The 18,341-nt window shown below is 55.1% G+C and overlaps 7 protein-coding genes across 7 annotated transcripts; 6 read left to right on the top strand and 1 right to left on the bottom strand.

Moving 5' to 3' along the window:
- Nucleotides 1-284: 284 nt before the first annotated feature.
- PFLUO_LOCUS7167 (ADP/ATP carrier protein) lies at nucleotides 285-1,405 on the top strand (the record flags this gene model as incomplete). The annotated part of the gene is made up of 3 exons (XM_073784782.1): nucleotides 285-385; nucleotides 439-983; nucleotides 1,044-1,405. The coding sequence occupies 3 exons, from the start codon at nucleotides 285-287 to the stop codon at nucleotides 1,403-1,405; spliced, it is 1,008 nt and encodes a 335-aa protein (XP_073641202.1).
- Nucleotides 1,406-1,762: 357 nt separating this feature from the next.
- PFLUO_LOCUS7166 (putative endonuclease lcl3) lies at nucleotides 1,763-2,689 on the top strand (the record flags this gene model as incomplete). Its single annotated transcript, XM_073784781.1, has 2 exons — nucleotides 1,763-2,161; nucleotides 2,228-2,689. 2 exons carry the CDS (start codon nucleotides 1,763-1,765, stop codon nucleotides 2,687-2,689), a joined length of 861 nt encoding a protein of 286 aa, XP_073641201.1.
- A 190-nt stretch (nucleotides 2,690-2,879) lies between these two features.
- On the bottom strand, nucleotides 2,880-3,649 carry PFLUO_LOCUS7165 (Adenylate kinase 2; the record flags this gene model as incomplete). Its single annotated transcript, XM_073784780.1, has 2 exons — nucleotides 2,880-3,418; nucleotides 3,475-3,649. The coding sequence occupies 2 exons, from the start codon at nucleotides 3,647-3,649 to the stop codon at nucleotides 2,880-2,882; spliced, it is 714 nt and encodes a 237-aa protein (XP_073641200.1).
- Nucleotides 3,650-4,197: 548 nt separating this feature from the next.
- On the top strand, nucleotides 4,198-5,806 carry PFLUO_LOCUS7164 (DNA primase subunit pri2; the record flags this gene model as incomplete). The annotated part of the gene is made up of 3 exons (XM_073784779.1): nucleotides 4,198-4,387; nucleotides 4,435-4,985; nucleotides 5,045-5,806. 3 exons carry the CDS (start codon nucleotides 4,198-4,200, stop codon nucleotides 5,804-5,806), a joined length of 1,503 nt encoding a protein of 500 aa, XP_073641199.1.
- A 676-nt stretch (nucleotides 5,807-6,482) lies between these two features.
- Nucleotides 6,483-9,139, top strand: PFLUO_LOCUS7163 (GTPase-activating protein S23; the record flags this gene model as incomplete). The annotated part of the gene is made up of 7 exons (XM_073784776.1): nucleotides 6,483-6,575; nucleotides 6,644-6,774; nucleotides 6,843-7,137; nucleotides 7,190-7,663; nucleotides 7,711-8,808; nucleotides 8,862-9,055; nucleotides 9,115-9,139. 7 exons carry the CDS (start codon nucleotides 6,483-6,485, stop codon nucleotides 9,137-9,139), a joined length of 2,310 nt encoding a protein of 769 aa, XP_073641198.1.
- Nucleotides 9,140-9,412: 273 nt separating this feature from the next.
- On the top strand, nucleotides 9,413-10,157 carry PFLUO_LOCUS7162 (60S ribosomal protein L12; the record flags this gene model as incomplete). The annotated part of the gene is made up of 5 exons (XM_073784775.1): nucleotides 9,413-9,416; nucleotides 9,477-9,510; nucleotides 9,570-9,690; nucleotides 9,765-10,089; nucleotides 10,144-10,157. 5 exons carry the CDS (start codon nucleotides 9,413-9,415, stop codon nucleotides 10,155-10,157), a joined length of 498 nt encoding a protein of 165 aa, XP_073641197.1.
- A 2,335-nt stretch (nucleotides 10,158-12,492) lies between these two features.
- PFLUO_LOCUS7161 (uncharacterized protein) lies at nucleotides 12,493-17,523 on the top strand (the record flags this gene model as incomplete). Its single annotated transcript, XM_073784774.1, has 3 exons — nucleotides 12,493-14,177; nucleotides 14,220-16,839; nucleotides 16,894-17,523. The coding sequence occupies 3 exons, from the start codon at nucleotides 12,493-12,495 to the stop codon at nucleotides 17,521-17,523; spliced, it is 4,935 nt and encodes a 1,644-aa protein (XP_073641196.1).
- Nucleotides 17,524-18,341: the final 818 nt, after the last annotated feature.

The raw sequence follows: 18,341 nt of genomic DNA, 5'->3' as shown, positions 1-18,341 counted from the left end.
CATGACATAAGCAGCCGAACGACCTCGGCTCGTGCTCGTGGTTGGATCGCCGAGGCGTTGGGTCTGTCAATCAGTGACGCCCCGGCAGTACATGTCGGGCTAATTCTCGTTCTCTTCCGCGTTGGCTGCGACGACTTGACCTGACCTGACCTGCTACTCCTCTCTCCCACGCATCTCTTTCTGGTGCTTCTGTTGTTCCGGAGCTCCCATTGCGAGTTACAGCCCCGCTCGTCCGCCCTCCTCTTTCCCGTGACCGCTGAGAGCGAGTCTCATCATAATTTACGATGGCTGGTCAATCAAAGCCGGTGCTCTCACCATGGGGCAGTGCCGTGGCGGGCGCGACCGGTGCCGTCCTCGCCAATGCCTTGGTCTACCCGCTTGATCTGTGAGTGATGCCCGTGGAGAGAAAGAGAATGAAGTCTGCTAACTTGATCCCAGCGTCAAGACGAAACTGCAAGTACAGGTGAAGGAGGCCGCCGGAGCCGAGAAGTCGGAAGATGTCGAACACTACAAGTCGACCATGGACGCCATCGCCAAGATCGTGGAGAAGGAAGGCACCGCCGGGCTATACTCTGGAATGGCCGGCGCGCTCATCGGTGTTGCTTCGACCAACTTCGCTTACTTCTACTGGTACAGCATCGTGCGGACTCTCTACATGGCCTCCAACAAGGTGCCGAAACCGCCGGGGACGATGATCGAGCTCAGTCTGGGTGCCGTGGCTGGTGCCGTGGCGCAGATCTTCACCATCCCCGTGGCAGTCATCACGGCCCGGCAACAAACGCAGCCGAAGGCGGAGAGGAGAGGCTTGCTGGAGACGGGTCGCGAGGTTGTGGAGAGTGAGGACGGCTGGTCCGGCCTGTGGCGCGGTTTGAAGGCTAGCTTGATCCTGGTTGTCAACCCTGCCATCACCTATGGTGCATACCAGCGCCTGAAGGATGTCTTTTTCGCGGGCAGGACCAATCTCAAGCCATGGGAGGCATTCAGTAAGTCGTGTGGTTGGAAGTGTCATCTATAAACTTGGTCACTAACGATATTATGTCTAGTGCTTGGTGCCATGTCCAAGGCTCTCGCTACCATTGCAACTCAGCCTCTGATCGTCGCCAAAGTCGGTCTGCAGTCTCGCCCGCCGCCCGGCCGGCAGGGTAAGCCGTTCAAGACTTTCGGAGAAGTCATGCGGTATATCGTGAAGAATGAAGGTCTTCTGTCCCTGTTCAAGGGCATTGGGCCCCAGATCACCAAGGGTCTGTTAGTGCAGGGCCTGCTGATGATGACCAAAGAGAGAATGGAGCTCGTGTTCATCCTGCTCTTCGCGTACCTCCAGCGGATCAAGAAGGAGAAGCTGCAAAAGGCCGTTGACAGTGCCGCCCAGAAGGCCAAGACGAGCATGCCGGCGACCTTGAAATGATTTTTTTTTCTCTCTCTGCGACTATCTGTACGGCGTTTCCGTTTTGATGTTTGGACAGTCTAGACCTTTCTCCAAAGGCTTGATGATAGAAACCTGGGTTTCTCGTTGATTATCATTATAGACTTGTATATACATGCTTTATCTTTGTTGAATCAATTCCTGCAGTAACAATATTCAATGCTACATAATTTTCCCACGTGCTGAGCCTAGAGTGATAATATAGTCTAGCCTCTGTCATGGTCGGTGATCGGCAAGACAGCCTCCGCCGTGATCACCAACTTCAACCCGACACACCTCGCCACCCCCAGCTCGCCTCGTGTCTGGCCTGCCACACCAATCACAAGGACACAGGTCGTCATGCGATGGCCGCCATGGAGCTCTCCGTCAACCGATGACGAGCGCGACCCGAAGTCCTCCAACGTGTCGGGCCCATCCGCGTCCATCCCCGCAACAACGAACACACAGCTCGACTGGGCTGCCTTCACCGAACCCCGGACTCTCCTCCCAACCCTCATTCTCACGAGCGGAATTTTACTCGCTGTCCGTTTCCACCGCCGCTATCTGCGTCGCATCCCCGATGCGCCCAGCATCTCGCCGTCCTTCCTCCGTCGCCGCTCGGTCTTTGGGCCGGTGACCAGCGTCGGTGATGGTGATAATTTCCGGATATTTCATACGCCTGGTGGTCGGCTTGCTGGATGGGGCTGGCTGCCGTGGAAGAAAGTGCCTAGCACGAAGAAAGAATTGAAGGATAACACGGTACGTCTTCCCCTGACACCACCTGCAGACTCATTCTGAGGCTCTACTGACTCTCTCTATCCAAAGATTCACATCCGTCTAGCAGGTGTCGACGCACCCGAGCTCGCTCATTTTGGCCGCCCTGAACAACCCTTCGCGCGCGACGCCCACGTTTGGCTCACCCAATACCTCTCCAACCGGCGCGTGCGCGCCCTCGTCCACCGGCAAGACCAATACCACCGCGTCGTCGCGAGTGTATTTGTGCGGCGCGCGTTCGACTTGCCACCGTTCCGTCGGCGGGATGTCTCGTACGAGATGCTGAAGCGCGGGCTGGCGACCGTCTACGAAGCGAAGGTGGGCTCGGAGTTTGGCGGCGACGACATGGAGCAGCAGTATCGGCGTGCGGAATGGTGGGCCAAGGTCCGGGCCAAGGGGCTGTGGAAGGATTATCGCAAAATCGGGTCCGACTGGGAGAGTCCGCGGGATTACAAGACCCGCATGGGCATGGGGGATCCCTCCTCCGAATCTAACGGGAAATCAAAGTCATAACTAACACTGCATTTGAACGAGATGATATGATAGACAAGAGAATATGTACATTGCTATGCTAGGCTGGATTGATCGAGCGCCGCGCTGGCGACTGTATTCCAAACAACCATCATGAACAACAGGGTATCGGACAAAAAACGTCTCACCAAAAGGAAAATTATATGAGTACATGGATGGACGAGGGTACGGTCTAGCAGAACCGCCGCTCAACCTCGGCAAACAACTGGGGCGAGATCTCGTCGCTGGAGTTACCCTCAACGCGCCAGAGACACCCGCGCCGATCATAATGATCCAGCAGCGCCTTGCTCGTATATTCAAACTTGCGCAGCCGCTGCTTCCACGTATCAATGGAGTCGTCCTCGCGCTGCGTCAAGGGCTCTCCCGTGACGTCGTCTTTCCCGGGGACTTTGGGCGTATGGAAATCTGTATTATACACGCGACCTGAGGGCTCATGCACCCAGCGCGATGCGATGCGCGAGAGGATCACGGACGGTGGTGTGAGGAGGTGCACGACGAAGTTGACCGGCACGAGGGCGTCGAGGCTGGATGCTTGCGCTGCGGTGCGCGGGAAGCCGTCGAGGATGAATGAGGCGGAGGGGCATAGTCCGGGAGAGGAGGGTGAAGTTTCTGGGAGCCAGCCCTTGGTCTTCAATTCGGAGGAGATCAGGTTGAGGATCATGGAGTCCGGGACGAGGTTGCCAGACTGCATGGCGGCCTCGGCTTGAAGACCTGTTGACGGCGTCAGAGAGAGAGACCAGGCGCCGGAGTCCACTCACACAACTTACCGAGTGGTGTCTTCCGTCGCACATTCTCGCGCAACAGATCTCCGGAGCTAATGGAAGCCAGTTGGGGGAACCGGGCAAGCAAGCGCTCGCTCTGGGTGCCTTTTCCGACCCCGGGAGCCCCGACGAGAATGATGCGCGCAGCTTTCTTGAGCTTCTGTGTTGTTGGGTGTGACATTTTGAGCGATGATATACAGTGGATAGGAAGAAGTTGAGGGCTATCGGGCCATTCTTGAATGCTGAGAGTGTTGAAGGATTAGCAATTCCTTCCCTGGCGATATTGTGGGGTTGGGGTTCCAACTGCCTCGGGCGGCCGGTGAGCGGAGATACCGGGGGAGAGATCGTCCGATGGAATGAACAATAGGAGTAGAGAGACAGCTACAAGCTATAATTATTATATGCCTTGCCTCGGTTGATAGTTGCACATGCAATAGTGAACATCTAATCAGCTATTTCATTCATTTTTTTCCACTTCCTTTGTCCCAAGGCTGTTGGAGCTGCCCTCGGGAGGTCACGTGATCCAGAATCCGACGTTCCTTAGTCAGCTCCTAGTTAGCTGAGCTGCCCCCCAGGGCCCCTTCCAATTGGACACACACCCCAATAGAGACGAATCACGTAATCTGGCGCGTTCCGTGGGCGCGTCGCGTGTCTCGAGCAGAAAGGTCCTCACGCCATCTAACCCCAACACCAGTTCAATACATACGGTGGAACTGCCAGCCGAACACCATGATCCGGCAAGACGCACATCGGATTGATCCCAAGCGCAGGGCTGTCATCGACCATAAAAAACGCCAGTTTGCCGCACCCGCCTACAAACAGCAAGACTACCCGTTCCGGCTGAACCTCTACGAGACGCCGCCAACCGCGGAGATCACCCTCGAGCAGTTTGAGCAATGGGCCATTGACAGACTGAAAAGTAGGCACCATGCAACCTTCTATCACTCTCGACTAACGCGGAGACAGTCCTGGCCGAGATCGAAGCATGCTCCTATCGAAACAAGACTCCCGCCGAGACGGCCGCGCAGATCACGCCGCTGCTGCAGAAATTCCTCCCTCTCTCCTCCAACACGTCCTCCCCCAACGGGGCAGCGGACCAGCGTCTGAAGAATGAACGCCAAAAGGATCACTACTCCCACTTTATTCTCCGCTTGGCCTTCTCGGCCACGGAGGACCTGCGCCGGCGGTTTGCACGCGCGGAGACGATGCTGTTCCGGTTTCGCTTCCAGCAGGATGACTCCAAAGAGAGACGCGCGTTCATTGATGGCCTCAGTCTCGACTGGGAACCCGTTGGTGAGGAAGAGAAGAATGAAGTCGCGGAGAGTCTGGCGGGCGCTACGCCTGGGCTTCGTCGGGTGGATGAGGAAACTTGGTATAAAGTCGACTGGGAGAAGGTGCCGGAGCTGGTTGAGCGGCGGTCTGTCTTTTTGAAGAAGGGCAAGGCGTATGTTCCTGGTCGAGAACAATTGAGTATGATCATTGCCGAGTTCACGGCGCGCTTGGAGCGAGCACTCGATGTATGGCTATTCACCCCTTTTCTCAAATATTTTGCTGGTGTTGACTGACGATCAAACAGCTTACGAGCCGAGCTCTGCCGCGTCTGGACGAGGACGACCGCCTGACCCCCATCTTAAATCACCTGTCCAAAAACTTTGGCAGCGCCGAGTCTGTATACTCGGAAAGCGAAGGTTATGTGGACGGTGCACCCATAACGGCCGCCTCCATTGACCAGCTCTCGCAGCACTTCCCGCTGTGCATGCGCAGTTTACACACCAATCTGCGGAAGAACAACCATCTGAAGCACTTTGGACGACTGCAATACACGCTGTTTTTGAAGGGCATCGGTCTCTCCTTGGAGGAATGTATCCTCTTCTGGCGCCAGTCGTTCAAGGGGTTTACCGATGACGAATTCAACTCCCGTTACAAGTACAATATCCGCCACGCCTACGGGGATGTCGGGGGAGACGTCAATCGGCGCGGCCGGGGCTACCCGCCCTACTCATGCCAGAAGATCCTCGGCGATTCCAACCCGGGTGTTGGGCAGAGCCACGGGTGTCCGTATCGGCATTACTCTGTCGACAACCTCGTCGGACTGCTCCAGTCCACCGGCGTTCACGACAAAGAGGTGCTGCGGGGCGTGCGCGAGGATGTGGGCAAGACACGCTATCACATCGCTTGTAACCGAGTGTTCGAGTGGGCGCACAAGAACGAGATCAAGAAGGTCAAGGAAGATGGGACCTGGAGTGCGGCGGATCTGGATACCATTGTCCATCCCAACACCTATTTTAAACGCAGCTATCTTCTCAAGCAGCTGGCCCAGGCTCCGCGGGACGCGTGAGGGACTCTCTGGACCATCACGATATTATGTTTCTTGTGTCTTTTGTGTGGAAGGGACTTTTTTTGGCGTTGGAGGCGCAGGGAGCGGTAGATTTTAACTCAATGAATGAATGGAATGCAAATATATTCATCAATATTCTATCTTAGCGAGAGACGTGTGACCACAGCTGATTCCCAGCAAATCCGAAAGGATCGGAACGACCTTTCAAAGCCAGGTGCCCAGCAACGGGTCAAGTCGATCTGCGCTCGACGCGAAAACAACTTTCGTCATAGCAGGACTAAAAGTTGTCGACAGTAATGTGATTATTGTTGGAGTCGGCGGTGTTGGAAGAAAATTGAAAGGGAAAGCGACGAAATGCCGAGATTTCAATGTTTGGGTAGGGCGGACGGGAGCGACCAGGTGTGCTGCAACCTGGCCTAATCACCCCCGGCCGAGCACACAAACAGTCAAGTCAGTCCCTCACTACTGCTCCAACGTCTACCCTAACGTCGTCGTCGGGGGTCCCGCTTTCGTTGCTTTTTTTGGGTCTGGGTTGTCCTGCTGTCTAGTTCACTTTCCCCCTACCCCCGATCCCATCCCCTCCCGATCTTCCCAAACAACCCACCCCAGCTCTCTCTCCCCCTCCCTCCCCTTGGTCACCACCGCCCCCCCGAGACCGTGCACACCCACCGACAAGATGGATTACGAGGCGATGAAAGATCAATGGAGCGATGTCGAGGACCGCGATGGCATCAGGCTCAGTTGGAACACCTTCCCGAGCTCTCGCATGGTTCGTAGGATCCATCGGCTTCCTGCTTTAAACCCCCATCGCATCAGCTGCTAACGCCCTCACGATAGGAAGCATCGCGCCTTGTCGTCCCCATTGCTGCCATCTATACACCACTGAAGGAGAAGCCCGATACGCCTTTGCTACAATACGAGCCCGTGACCTGTAAACAGCCCTGCCGAGCCGTGCTCAACCCATATGCGTATGTTGTACTAGCCTCGGTTATGGCATGGAAAGAGAAAGAAAACAAAGACTGACATACCATGCCAGCACGGTGGATGTTCGCGCGCGGATCTGGATCTGTCCTTTCTGTCTGATGCGCAACCCTCTTCCCCCGCACTACAAGGACATCACGGAGAACACGATACCCCCGGAACTTCACCCCTCCAGTACGACAATCGAGTACCAATTGGCACGCCCGGCCCCGGCTCCACCGATCTTTGTCTTTGTTGTCGATACCTGTCAGGAGGAGGACAGCCTCCAGGCCGTCAAGGATTCCCTGGTGATGAGCCTGTCCCTTCTGCCGCCTAGTGCGCTGGTGGGCCTGATCACCTTCGGCACAACGGTAGGAATGACCACATCCCGGAAAGTAGTATGCAACTGACATCGACTTCAAGACCCAAGTTCACGAGCTCGGCTACACCGAGTGTGCCAAGTCGTACGTGTTCCGAGGCAACAAGGACTATGCCGCCAAGCAGGTGCAGGAGATGCTCGGCCTTGCTCAGCCCCTGCGGCCCGGTGTCCCCCAGCAACAACCCGTTCGCCCTCCTCTTGGTCCGGCTGCACGCTTTCTTCTGCCGGTTCAGCAGGCCGAGTTCCAGATCACCAACGTCCTCGAACAGCTGCAGCGTGATCCCTGGCCCGTAGCAAACGACAAGCGGCCCCTGCGCTGCACGGGTGTCGCTCTGAGCGTTGCAGTTGGCTTGCTGGAGGCGTCTTTCCAGAATGCCGGAGGTCGCATCATGGCCTTCACCAGTGGAGCAGCCACCGAAGGGCCAGGCAACGTTGTTTCGCCCGAGCTGAAGGAACCTATCCGTTCGCACCACGACATCGATCGTGATAATATCAAGTACTACAAGAAGGCTGTCAAGGTTGGTTGTAAATCCGCTCTTGGTAAATCCCCTGCTAATAGGTTCAGTTCTACGACAATCTCGCCAAACGGGCTGCGCATAATGGCCACGTCGTCGACATCTTCGCTGGATGTCTGGACCAAGTTGGCATGCTGGAAATGAAGAACCTGTCCAACTACACTGGTGGCCACATGCTTCTGACGGATAGCTTCACATCATCGCAGTTCAAACAATCCTTTGTTCGCGTGTTTGACAAGGATGACAAGGATGATTTGCTGATGGGCTTCAATGCCTCTCTCGAAGTCCTCACCACCAAGGAGCTCAAGGTCACCGGGCTCATCGGTCATGCCATTTCGCTAAACAAGAAGTCGAGCTCGGTTGGCGAGACCGAGTGTGGTATTGGCAACACCTGTGCATGGAAAATGTGCGGTATCGACCCGTCGTCCAGCTACGGTATCTACTTTGAGATTGCCAACCAAGGTGGCCCTGCCGCTGTGCAGCCTGGTCCGCAAAAGGGCATGATGCAGTTCTTGACATACTACCAGCACTCGTCTGGGCATTACCACCTGCGTGTGACTACCACGGCACGACCCTTGAGCGGACCTGCAGGCGACCCGACCTTGGCCCAGTCTTTCGATCAAGAAGCGGCTGCCGTGCTCATGGCACGTATCGCTGTTTTCAAGGCTGAGGTGGACGATGGCCCCGATGTGCTTCGATGGGTGGACCGGATGTTGATCAGGCTCTGCTCGCGGTTTGCCGACTATCGGAAAGACGACCCTACCTCGTTCCGACTGGAGAAGAATTTCACCCTCTATCCTCAGTTCATGTTCCATCTCCGCCGCAGCCAGTTCCTGCAGGTGTTCAACAACTCGCCTGATGAGACCGCGTTCTACAGGCACGTCCTGAACCACGAGGATGCCGGCGACTCGCTCGTCATGATCCAACCCACTCTGGACTCGTACTCGCTGGAGCAGGAGGGCAGCCAGCCAGTGCTCTTGGATTCTGCCTCCATTCAACCCACGCACATTCTTCTCCTCGACACTTTCTTCCACATCCTCATCTTCCACGGCGAGACAATTGCCGAATGGCGAAAAGCCGGCTACCAGGACCAGGAGGGTTACGAGAATCTCAAGGCGCTTCTTGAGCAGCCCAAGGAGGATGCAAGGGTTTGTGCCATCTTTCCTGTTAAGAGTTTCTCTCTAAACTGACATGCTTCTAGGAACTCATTGCCGATCGGTTCCCGCTGCCCCGGTTCATTGTCTGTGACGCGGGCGGCTCCCAGGCCCGTTTCCTGCTGTCCAAGTTGAACCCGTCAACCACCCACGCGACAGGCGGTTACGGTGGCGGTGTGTCCTCGCAGACCATCTTCACGGATGATGTCTCGCTGCAGACGTTTATGGATCACCTGATGAAGTAAGTGATACTCCGCTATCCTACTGTCATTTCCATTCTGACTCTTTTTTTTTTTTCAGGCTTGCCGTTTCCGGAACTAGTTAGGAGGGGCTATTTGAGAGAGAACAAGGTCTTGTGTATCTTTAGCGGTGATTCCTAAACTCTTCGTTTGGCTATAGTCGTAGATTGAAATGGCATACAGTATTACTGGTCTGAACACGAGTCATGTGACAGGGTTGGCCCTAGAATGGGTGCACGGACCATTCGCTTACTGTTGGTGCGGCTACTTGCCAGATTCTCCTGCCGCTCCCTTTTCTTTTTCTCCAACCACACTCCCTCCGACAACCCAAGGAAGATCGACTACCTTTCGCACTCGCCATGCGTAAGTATCATCTACTTGGTTACCTGCAATATGGCGACTAACATCTCATTTATCCGTCAGCTCCCAAGCTCGACCCCAATGAGGTGAAGATCATGTAAGTGCAAAATTCTTCGGTCCTCCCAAAAAGAATTGTAAAGCTGACTCCCTGTCTAGCCACCTGCGTGTGACTGGTGGTGAGGTCGGAGCCCAGTCCGCTCTGGCTCCCAAGATCGGTCCCCTGGGTCTGTCTCCCAAGAAGATTGGTGAAGACATTGCCAAGAACACTGGCGACTGGGTGCGTCAACCACATAACTCCCCCCAATTGCAACACAAAAGCAGAATCTAACAGCGCTCTGTTGGGGAATATAGAAGGGCCTTCGTGTCACGGTCAGACTCACCATCCAGAACCGTCAGGCCGCCGTCTCGGTTGTGCCCTCCGCCTCTTCCCTGGTCATCAAGGCTCTTAAGGAGCCTCCCCGTGACCGCAAGAAGGAGAAGAACATCAAGCACTCCAAGTCCATCCCTCTGGACGACATCATTGACATCGCCCGCACCATGCGCGAGCGCTCGATGGCCAAGGAGCTCCGCGGCACCGTCCTCGAGATCCTGGGTACTGCCTTCTCCGTCGGCTGCCAGGTCGACGGCCGCAGCCCCAAGGATGTCGGTGATGATGTCAAGGCCGGCGAGATTGACAGTAAGTTGTTTCTGTGAGGTGACTTGTCCGAATCGTACTAAGTTGTGTCTGCAGTCCCTTCGGAGTAAATTATACTCGTGAATGAAGGATGAGGTGGCTGTCTGCTCGGTAAAGGCGGTGCATTTGTGCATTTCTGCTTCTTTGCGGTGCTAGTTGCAGAGAATACGAACCCTCGAAAAAAAAATAGTTCATGATTCATGACCCTGATACCTTTGATCTCTCTGCGGGTATTCGAACGGATACATACCAATGGATCTACTCGCATTTTCTCTCTTCCTTTTCCCCGTTCTCTCATTGATCCCCCTCCTTGCCTGAATCTCAATCCTCTCGCATCCATTCTATGGCGACGAGGATGGTAGATGGCACTTCCCCAAAACAAAACCTTTGCAACACTCTGGCCCATACCGTTCTCTCCCTGCGGGGTTTGATCTCTATTTACATCGTGGTATCGGCTTATTTTAAGCAAAGGAGAGCAACACTTTCGTCCCATTACTCATCGCGGTATTCCTTGGAGGCTTCGGTCTCTGTGGTTGCAGCGATCCATCATACGGGTCTACATCTCTTAAACTCTTGTAGATCTTGTCTGCAATGCGTGTCTCCATGCACTGTGGCACTGTAGGAGGTAGATGGCAGTATCTACGCGTGGCTGTCTTAATGCAAATATATTCATCTTTCCCTTTTGCCGAGTCGTTGTTCTGGAACCGACCGCGTAGTCTGTTCATAGAATTGTAACTAAACGCTATGAAGCCAATTTTCTATGCGTCTCCGTATACGGGTGGCCATGGTCCATGTGAGGCTGAGGGTGTTGCTATAAATGGGTGAGATGCTTAAGTCTGCATCAAAAGGGACCCATTTCCTCCCCTCTGGCGTCCAACCAACCGACCGTCTCATTATTGATATGTGGAGCATCTTTCTATTTCGTTGACTCTGTGCTAGTTCCCCCGTAGTATGTACTTCGTGCTTATAGAACTAGGCGCACATCTTCGACGGCAAAGAGACCCTACCAATCATGTCGTGTGCCCCTACATTTTCTTCAAGAGTTCACACTCATCCCAACCTCCACACTGAAACCACCCAACGGCCCAGCCTGTTTCAAACGTGTCCCTACAGTCAGTCAGAGTTCAGGGAATCTCACCAAGTCACCTGGTTACCCCGTATACTACAACCAGTCCGGTAACTAGTGCGTCAAATGGCGCTGGCGTTGGTCGCAGGAGCAGTACTCCACACACACGACGATCTTCGGTGGGGACAACCTGGGACAGCTTGGCTAGCTAACCGGGGCCAGTCGGCGAATAATTCGACTACCATGTCCAGAGTCCAGCGTACTATGTCCTGTTTGTCTCGGCTCCTCCGTTGAATACATAGTCTGTACGACCCGGCCAAGCCCGCTGTGCAAGTCAAGCAAGCACACTCACGGTGGGAACTGCCGATCGCGCTGGGGATCCGTTGGAAGATTCGATTAGTATTCCCCAGTGCGACCGGATGCTGGCCTGTGCTTTTATTTTTATTGGAGCTAAGTGACATTTTTTCGGTGAGCGCAGGGGGGGGAGGGACGATCAAGGATCAGATGAGCCCTTTTCCCTGTCAGTGATCAGGGCTGTGGCTGCAGGTTGGCAGGGCGCGTATGGACCGACGAATGGTCTCGGGTCGCTGCGCTTGAGGGATTGCGGTGTGGCGCCTCAGAGAGGTGATAGTAAGGCTCCACCGAGAACGGGCTCGACTCGATCGTCACGGCGGGGCGTCAGCGATCCATGATTAGTCCGCTGGCTGGAGCGGAGGGTTCAGCCGTTGGATCGGGTGGGTCAGTGGAGACGGAGGAAGAGAGAGAGAGAATGAGAACGGTGATGAGTGGGAGAGGGAGAGAAGAAAAAGGAAGGGAAAGCAAAATGAGTGAGTAACTACTGTCGAGTCAGGTGAAATCTACGAACTGCCGGTTCCTTTGTTCACTTCTTCCCATCTCCCAACTCTCTCTTCCCTCTCGGTTGATCGACCTCTATTTATTCCTCCCTCGCACACGAGTCCCGCCAAGGCCCCGTCCTGCCATTGGCCACCCCAGCATCGTCTGCCTGTTAACTAAGCCCTTCCCTTTTCTTCTTCCCCTTGCTTGTCTGGTCCCGATCCTTACTATCGATATCGCCTGTCTGTCCTTTGTCGACCGTTATCATTACTATTGTTCTTCTCCTTCTTTACCGATGCCAGTGTAAATTCTACCTGGTTTGCTGGCTCGCAGACTCATGATGAGGTGTCGGAAACGCTACAAGGAGGATGCTTGTTGATTATCTCGATCGAGTCCCACTGATCCTGTGTTGATTCTCGAATTCGCTCGGTGTCCCCCCTGTCGCTGGCCGACCTCGAAGCATCCCCGTTGCTGTTTGTTGGTGGTGGAGGACGACGACCGCGAAGATGTTTCCGACCGTCGCACCTTTCCCCCCGGTTCAGCCGCACCATCGCATCCACGATGCCCTCAACTACGACATGCACGATCCTTTTGCCTCCATGACTCCCAGCGACCCCTCCAAACCCTTTTATAATCCCATATCATGGACGCACCAGCAGCTCCCGCACCCCGTCCAACGCCCCAACCCCCGCGACGCGTCCGGCACAACTTCGAATCCCAACGCGGTCGGGGAGCATACCCTGAGGAGGAAAACCCCCAACGGCACGCTGTCGGCTGGCTACGATGGCACCCCGGGTGACACTACCATTCAGCCCCCGGCAACGAAACACATTTTGGTCTCGCCAATGGAGTCCGGGCAGTTTCTCTCACCCCAGGCGGCGATGCAGACCAACGGCTGGCTACAATCCGCACTGGATCAATCCGCGACCCCGAAGCATTTGAATTTCCCACCCATCTTCAAGAACGATGCCGCCGGCGGCAGTGCTCTTCCCGCCGGGGAAGTCATCCAAGATCTGAACGGAGCCAGCTGGGTCCGCCCTGTCAACTACGCTCCCGGCATGGACTCGGTTCTCCACCAGTCTCTTCCCCTCCAGCCATCCCAGCGTTTTCTATTGCATAATGGCGCCTATATCCCGACCGTGTTACCCGCGACTTTGCAGCCTTGCGTTGGACCGACCGCGTCCGCTGGCACCGGGCCGTTTGGTCCATATTGGCCGGATGGTGTCTATATTCCCTACCGTCCCGCTGCCTTTCGCGATTCACGATTCGACTCGCCAACCCCCTTTGCGAAGCAATTCGATGCGGCCGGCCAGCCCTTCTTCGGCCCGAGCCAGGCCGGGTACAATTCCGTTCCAATTCCGCTGGCCAGTCGTCCTGATTCGGCATTCCCATGGGCTCCATCGACACCCGGAATGCCTGCCTTCCCTCCTCGACACTCCGAACAACTCCCTTATCATGCTCGCGCGAACCGGAGTATATCAACGCTACCACCACCGCCAGCATTAAATAACGACCCTAGCACCTGGTCCGGCCGCCCATCGGGGAACAATTTCCAAAACCAAGGGCCAGCCGTGACAGTGAATGTGGAATTCAAAGAGAAGGTGTTGTCTTGGGCACATGGAGTCTATGTTGATCTTCTTGCCACCATCCACCGGGCTCGCCGCAACAGCATCTCGAATGGAGGTACTGATGGCCAGAACCACCGATTCTTGAAACCCAGCATCTACCCCAAGCCTCCGCGCCAACCGGGTCTCGATTTCTCCTCACAAACCTCCGCGCCCGAGATCCATCGACATAATAGCTATCCATCAAGTCAATATGACTTGCACACACAGAAGTTGAACCTTTCGAGGCCAAACAACTCCTCTCACTCCACTCCTCTTTCCCAAGGAAACGGCAACAACCGACGTCCATCACTGAGTCAATTCCAAAACCACCACCGGGGTTCTGACCTCACCAATGGGCGATTCTCGGGGACTCCGTCAACCTCACGTTTCGCCGGTTCGTTGTTCAATGAGGGCTCCCCAGTCACTAATGCCATGTCTGCGCTGGAGATGCTCTCTAACCTGTGTTCCGAAAGTCGCTGGGAATGGATCGATGGAATGCTTCTGGGGGGTTGTCTGGCGTATGGACTAGGCGATTACCACAAGGCGATGAGGTGGTATTCCAGGATTCTCGCTCGCGATTCATCGTGAGTAGTCTTTTCCCTAACACATTTACTTGATATTAACAGAACGCCCAGGCATGTGGAAGCTATATCTAACCTCGCCGCAACTCTGTTGGCACTGAATCGCCGAGAAGAGGCTCTCCAGCACTGGCTGCGTGCCGTGAAACTACGTCCAAGTTTCTTTGAAGCTGTCGAGCACCTGATCGGCCTGTTGTGCACCAGTCATCGTGGCAAAGAGGCCGTCAACATCATTGACTTTGTCCAGAGCTCTCTCCGCTATCCTAAGGACGGCGACTGCTTCAAGACGGATGAGCATGCCAGTGAAACCGAAAGTGATGCAGACAGTAGCGTGTCCGATGTGGGCATGTTCGACAAGGCATCCTTTGATTATGACGATGACATGGGCCGTGTCCAGAGTTGGAATATTGGCTCGCCGGATGCCGCCAGGCCCGTGGGGTTTGCGACCAGCGGCTATGAGATTTCGGGCTCGGACAATGGCAGGATGCTGGCTTTGGTCCATGCCAAAGGAAACATGCTTTATGCTCTTGGCGACAATGCTGGGGCGGCATCTGCATTTGAGGATGCCGTTCTCATCGCTGCTGGGAGAAGACGGCATGGCATCCAAAGCCTCATTAAGCAAATTTTCGCCGCTTTCTCCCAGGGATCGAGCAACGGCTACTCTGCATCGGTGCCTGATTCGAAGGAAAGTATTCTTCTTTACCCCGATCGGGCCCTGCAGACCTCCAAGCTGGTCTTCCAGAGCGGCGGAATGCCACCCGGTCTCAAGTACGTCGCCGAGGGTCTCGCCAGGAACGCAGCGGTTTCGACTACTAGCAACTCTCTTCTGTCCTTGGCAAAGATTTACCAGGATGGCATGTCCAACATCTCGTCTTCAGGCTTCCCGCGATCAAACCCCGGTGTGCGGGATATCCTTGCTCTTTACTACCTTTCTCTTTCCCTGCAACCGAGTCCATCTACGGCGAACAATGTGGGAATCCTGTTGGCTGGAATCCAAAACAATCCGCCTGCGAGGGGACTGGTGCGTCCCAATGGAGAGAGCCAACACCCCGAAATTCCCGGCGTCGTGCCCGGCAGCGGAATCTCCCTTGCCCTGGCCTACTACAATTACGGGTTGCATCTTGATCCTCGGCACGCACATCTCTACACCAATCTCGGCAGCCTGCTCAAAGATATCGGGCAGCTCCAAGCTGCCATTAAGATGTATGAGCAAGCGGTCCAGTGTGACGGCAAATTCGATATCGCATTGGCCAATTTGGCGAATGCGGTCAAGGACGCTGGCCGGGTGAATGACTCCATATCTTACTACAAGCGTGCCGTCAAGGTGAATCCAGAGTTTGCTGAAGCCGTGTGTGGACTGGCGAATGCCTTGAACTCCGTCTGCAACTGGGTCGGCCGCGGTGGAATTGTCAACGGCCGTGGCTTCCGCGATCGATGGCATGTGGATGAAAAGGGGATGCTCCGGGATGCCCAGAGTAATGACACGGGTGCTGGCTGGATCAAACGCGTTGTCGACATTGTCGATCGACAGCTCAGAGAAGGCGAATACTGGGGCCGTGGAATACTGACCGCCAGCACAGCGGAGCAGCTCGTTGCGCAGTTGGCGCCGGCTCTGGACTCCAGCCACTTTGCGTCTAGTCAGAAGATGTCTCTGGCCAAGGCCCTTCAATCGTGGGCCGGACGCAAATGGGAAGGTTCCCGCATTGTCCGCCTCGTCGAGCGGGCCACCCGGTTCATCACGTGGAAGTGGTATCTGGACCGCTATGTGTACGGCAAAGACTATCCTGCCTCCAAATACCGCCGTCCGCAGCTCCCTGCCGGGCTGAGCGCACCCAACGCGCCCACGGTCCTGCCTTTCCACACCTTCACCTGTCCTCTGTCTGCCAAGCAAATCCGCCAAATCTCTCAGCGCAATGGTTTGCGTATCTCATGCTCAACCCTTCGGCTCCCCTGGCTCCCAAGCACAGTTTACCGCCCGCCGTCTCCGCCGAATCCGTATCTTCGAGTGGGGTATGTGTCGTCTGACTTCAATAATCATCCTCTGGCGCATCTGATGCAGTCGGTCTTTGGTTTGCATAATCCGTCTCGCGTCAAGGCGTACTGCTATGCTACTACTGCGAGCGACAAGTCTGCTCATCGCCAGCAGATCGAGAAAGAAGCACCGGTCTTCCATGACACCAGCGGGTGGCCAGTCGATCGTCTTGTACAACAGATCGTCGACGATGGAATTCACATTCTGATCAATCTGAATGGCTACACCCGCGGAGCTCGCAATGAAGTCTTTGCAGCTCGTCCTGCGCCGATTCACATGTCGTTTATGGGTTTTGCAGGGACGCTCGGTGCTGAGTGGTGCGATTACATTCTCGCCGACCAAATTTCCATTCCACTGGATACTTTGAGTCCCGGACGGCGCACGGCGCGGATCGAGGATCGTATGCTTGTGGACGATCATGGCGAGGATCTTGAGAACTGGGTCTACGGTGAGAAGATCGTCTTCACCCGCGATACTTTCTTCTGCTGCGACCACCGACAGAGCGCGCCGGATGCGTCCGAGAAGCACGTTTCGTGGGACGAGGAGCAAATCCGGCGTTGGCGGATGCGCAAAGAGCTGTTCCCCAAGCTTAGTGATGACACGATCATCCTGGGGAACTTCAACCAGTTGTACAAGGTAAATTTGTTGTCTTCCGTGTATACTGTTAGTCTCAACTAACTTTCGTATCAGATTGAACCCACGACGTTCCGCTCGTGGCTGCGCATTTTGGCGCGAATCCCCAACTCGGTTCTTTGGCTACTACGGTTTCCAGACCTGGGGGAGCAGAACTTGCGAGATATCGCCGTGGCTTGGGCCGGCGAAAAGACGGCATCCCGGATTATCTTTACGGATGTCGCCCCGAAGAACACGCATATTGCCCGAGCGAAGATCCTGGATCTATTTCTGGATACTCCCGAATGCAATGCGCACACGACCGCAACTGACGTCCTCTGGAGCGGAACGCCGCTGCTCACGCTGCCACGGTACGACTACAAGATGTGCTCGCGCATGGCGAGCAGTATCCTAAGCAGTGCTCTCCCCGGCACAGAGGCCGGCCACCACGCTCGCGAGGAGCTGATCGCCAGTTCGGACGAGGACTATGAGAGCAAAGCCATCCGCCTGTGTCTGGACCTGCAGTACACGCCCGGCGGCGAGGGCCGCGCAACCGGCCGTCTCGCCGAGATTCGGAAGATGCTGTTCCAGGAACGATATCGCAACAAGCTCTTCGACACGGCGCGCTGGGTCCGTGATTTGGAAGATGCCTACGAGCGTGTTTGGGCGCAATGGGTGAATGGCGAAGAAGGCGATATCTGGTTATGATATGCACAGCGAATTATACCCCTTGAGCGTTTTTCTTTTTTTTTTTCTTGATATTTGGGTTGGAATCTATTTGCATTTGCGCCCCTTTTTTTCACCTTTCATGCCATCTTTCCCAGGATAGCCGGGAGTTTGCAACATGTATTACGTACATTGGGAATGTGCAGGACTTGTTCTTCTGGATAGATGTCACCACGACACGAGGTCGATCTTCGGTAGATGCGTGACCGGCCTTTGCATTATTTGCTGCTATAATTATAACACCAGGCATTATTGAGCAGCGTCATTCGCATCACCACCCAAAGGCCTTCTCATTGTAATTCTAAGTACCTTCCTGTATAGGCAATCGCTGCGTTTTCTTAGCCTCTCTCCCAGGATCCATCGGGCCCGATCATTATTTCCCCAGGAGCGTCCACAATCCATTGTCGAGTGTTCCGCTCAGCACTAGGACCTTGCGAGCCACAAAGGAAAAACCAAAACATTCAACGGCTCGTCGACCGACGTACGTATTCAACCAGATCTAGCCGAACCACGGGTCGACCGTGGGGAGACGGCACGGCAATTCGTCTCATGCCCAAGATCGGAAGAGCCGAACGCGTTGATCTACCCCTTTTTTCTTTGTATGCATTTTCCTCATCGAGACTATTCTACGCGATCTGAGATCTGATCTTTGAGTCTTTTTGCCTCTTTCTCGTTCTTCCCGTATACAATGTCACACCTCGGGCATCGGCCCAACAGACGGGACCTAGTGCGAGCTAGCGTTCACAGCGAGATTGCCCGTGCGCCAGTAGTGTTGAGTAATCGATCTGATTGCATATTAA

Source organism: Penicillium psychrofluorescens, assembly GCF_964197705.1.
Source record: "Penicillium psychrofluorescens genome assembly, chromosome: 4".
Taxonomy (NCBI): Eukaryota; Fungi; Ascomycota; class Eurotiomycetes; order Eurotiales; family Aspergillaceae; genus Penicillium; species Penicillium psychrofluorescens.
The sequence above is the reverse complement of the archived record's forward strand: the minus strand, read 5'-3'. Positions and strand labels throughout refer to the sequence as shown.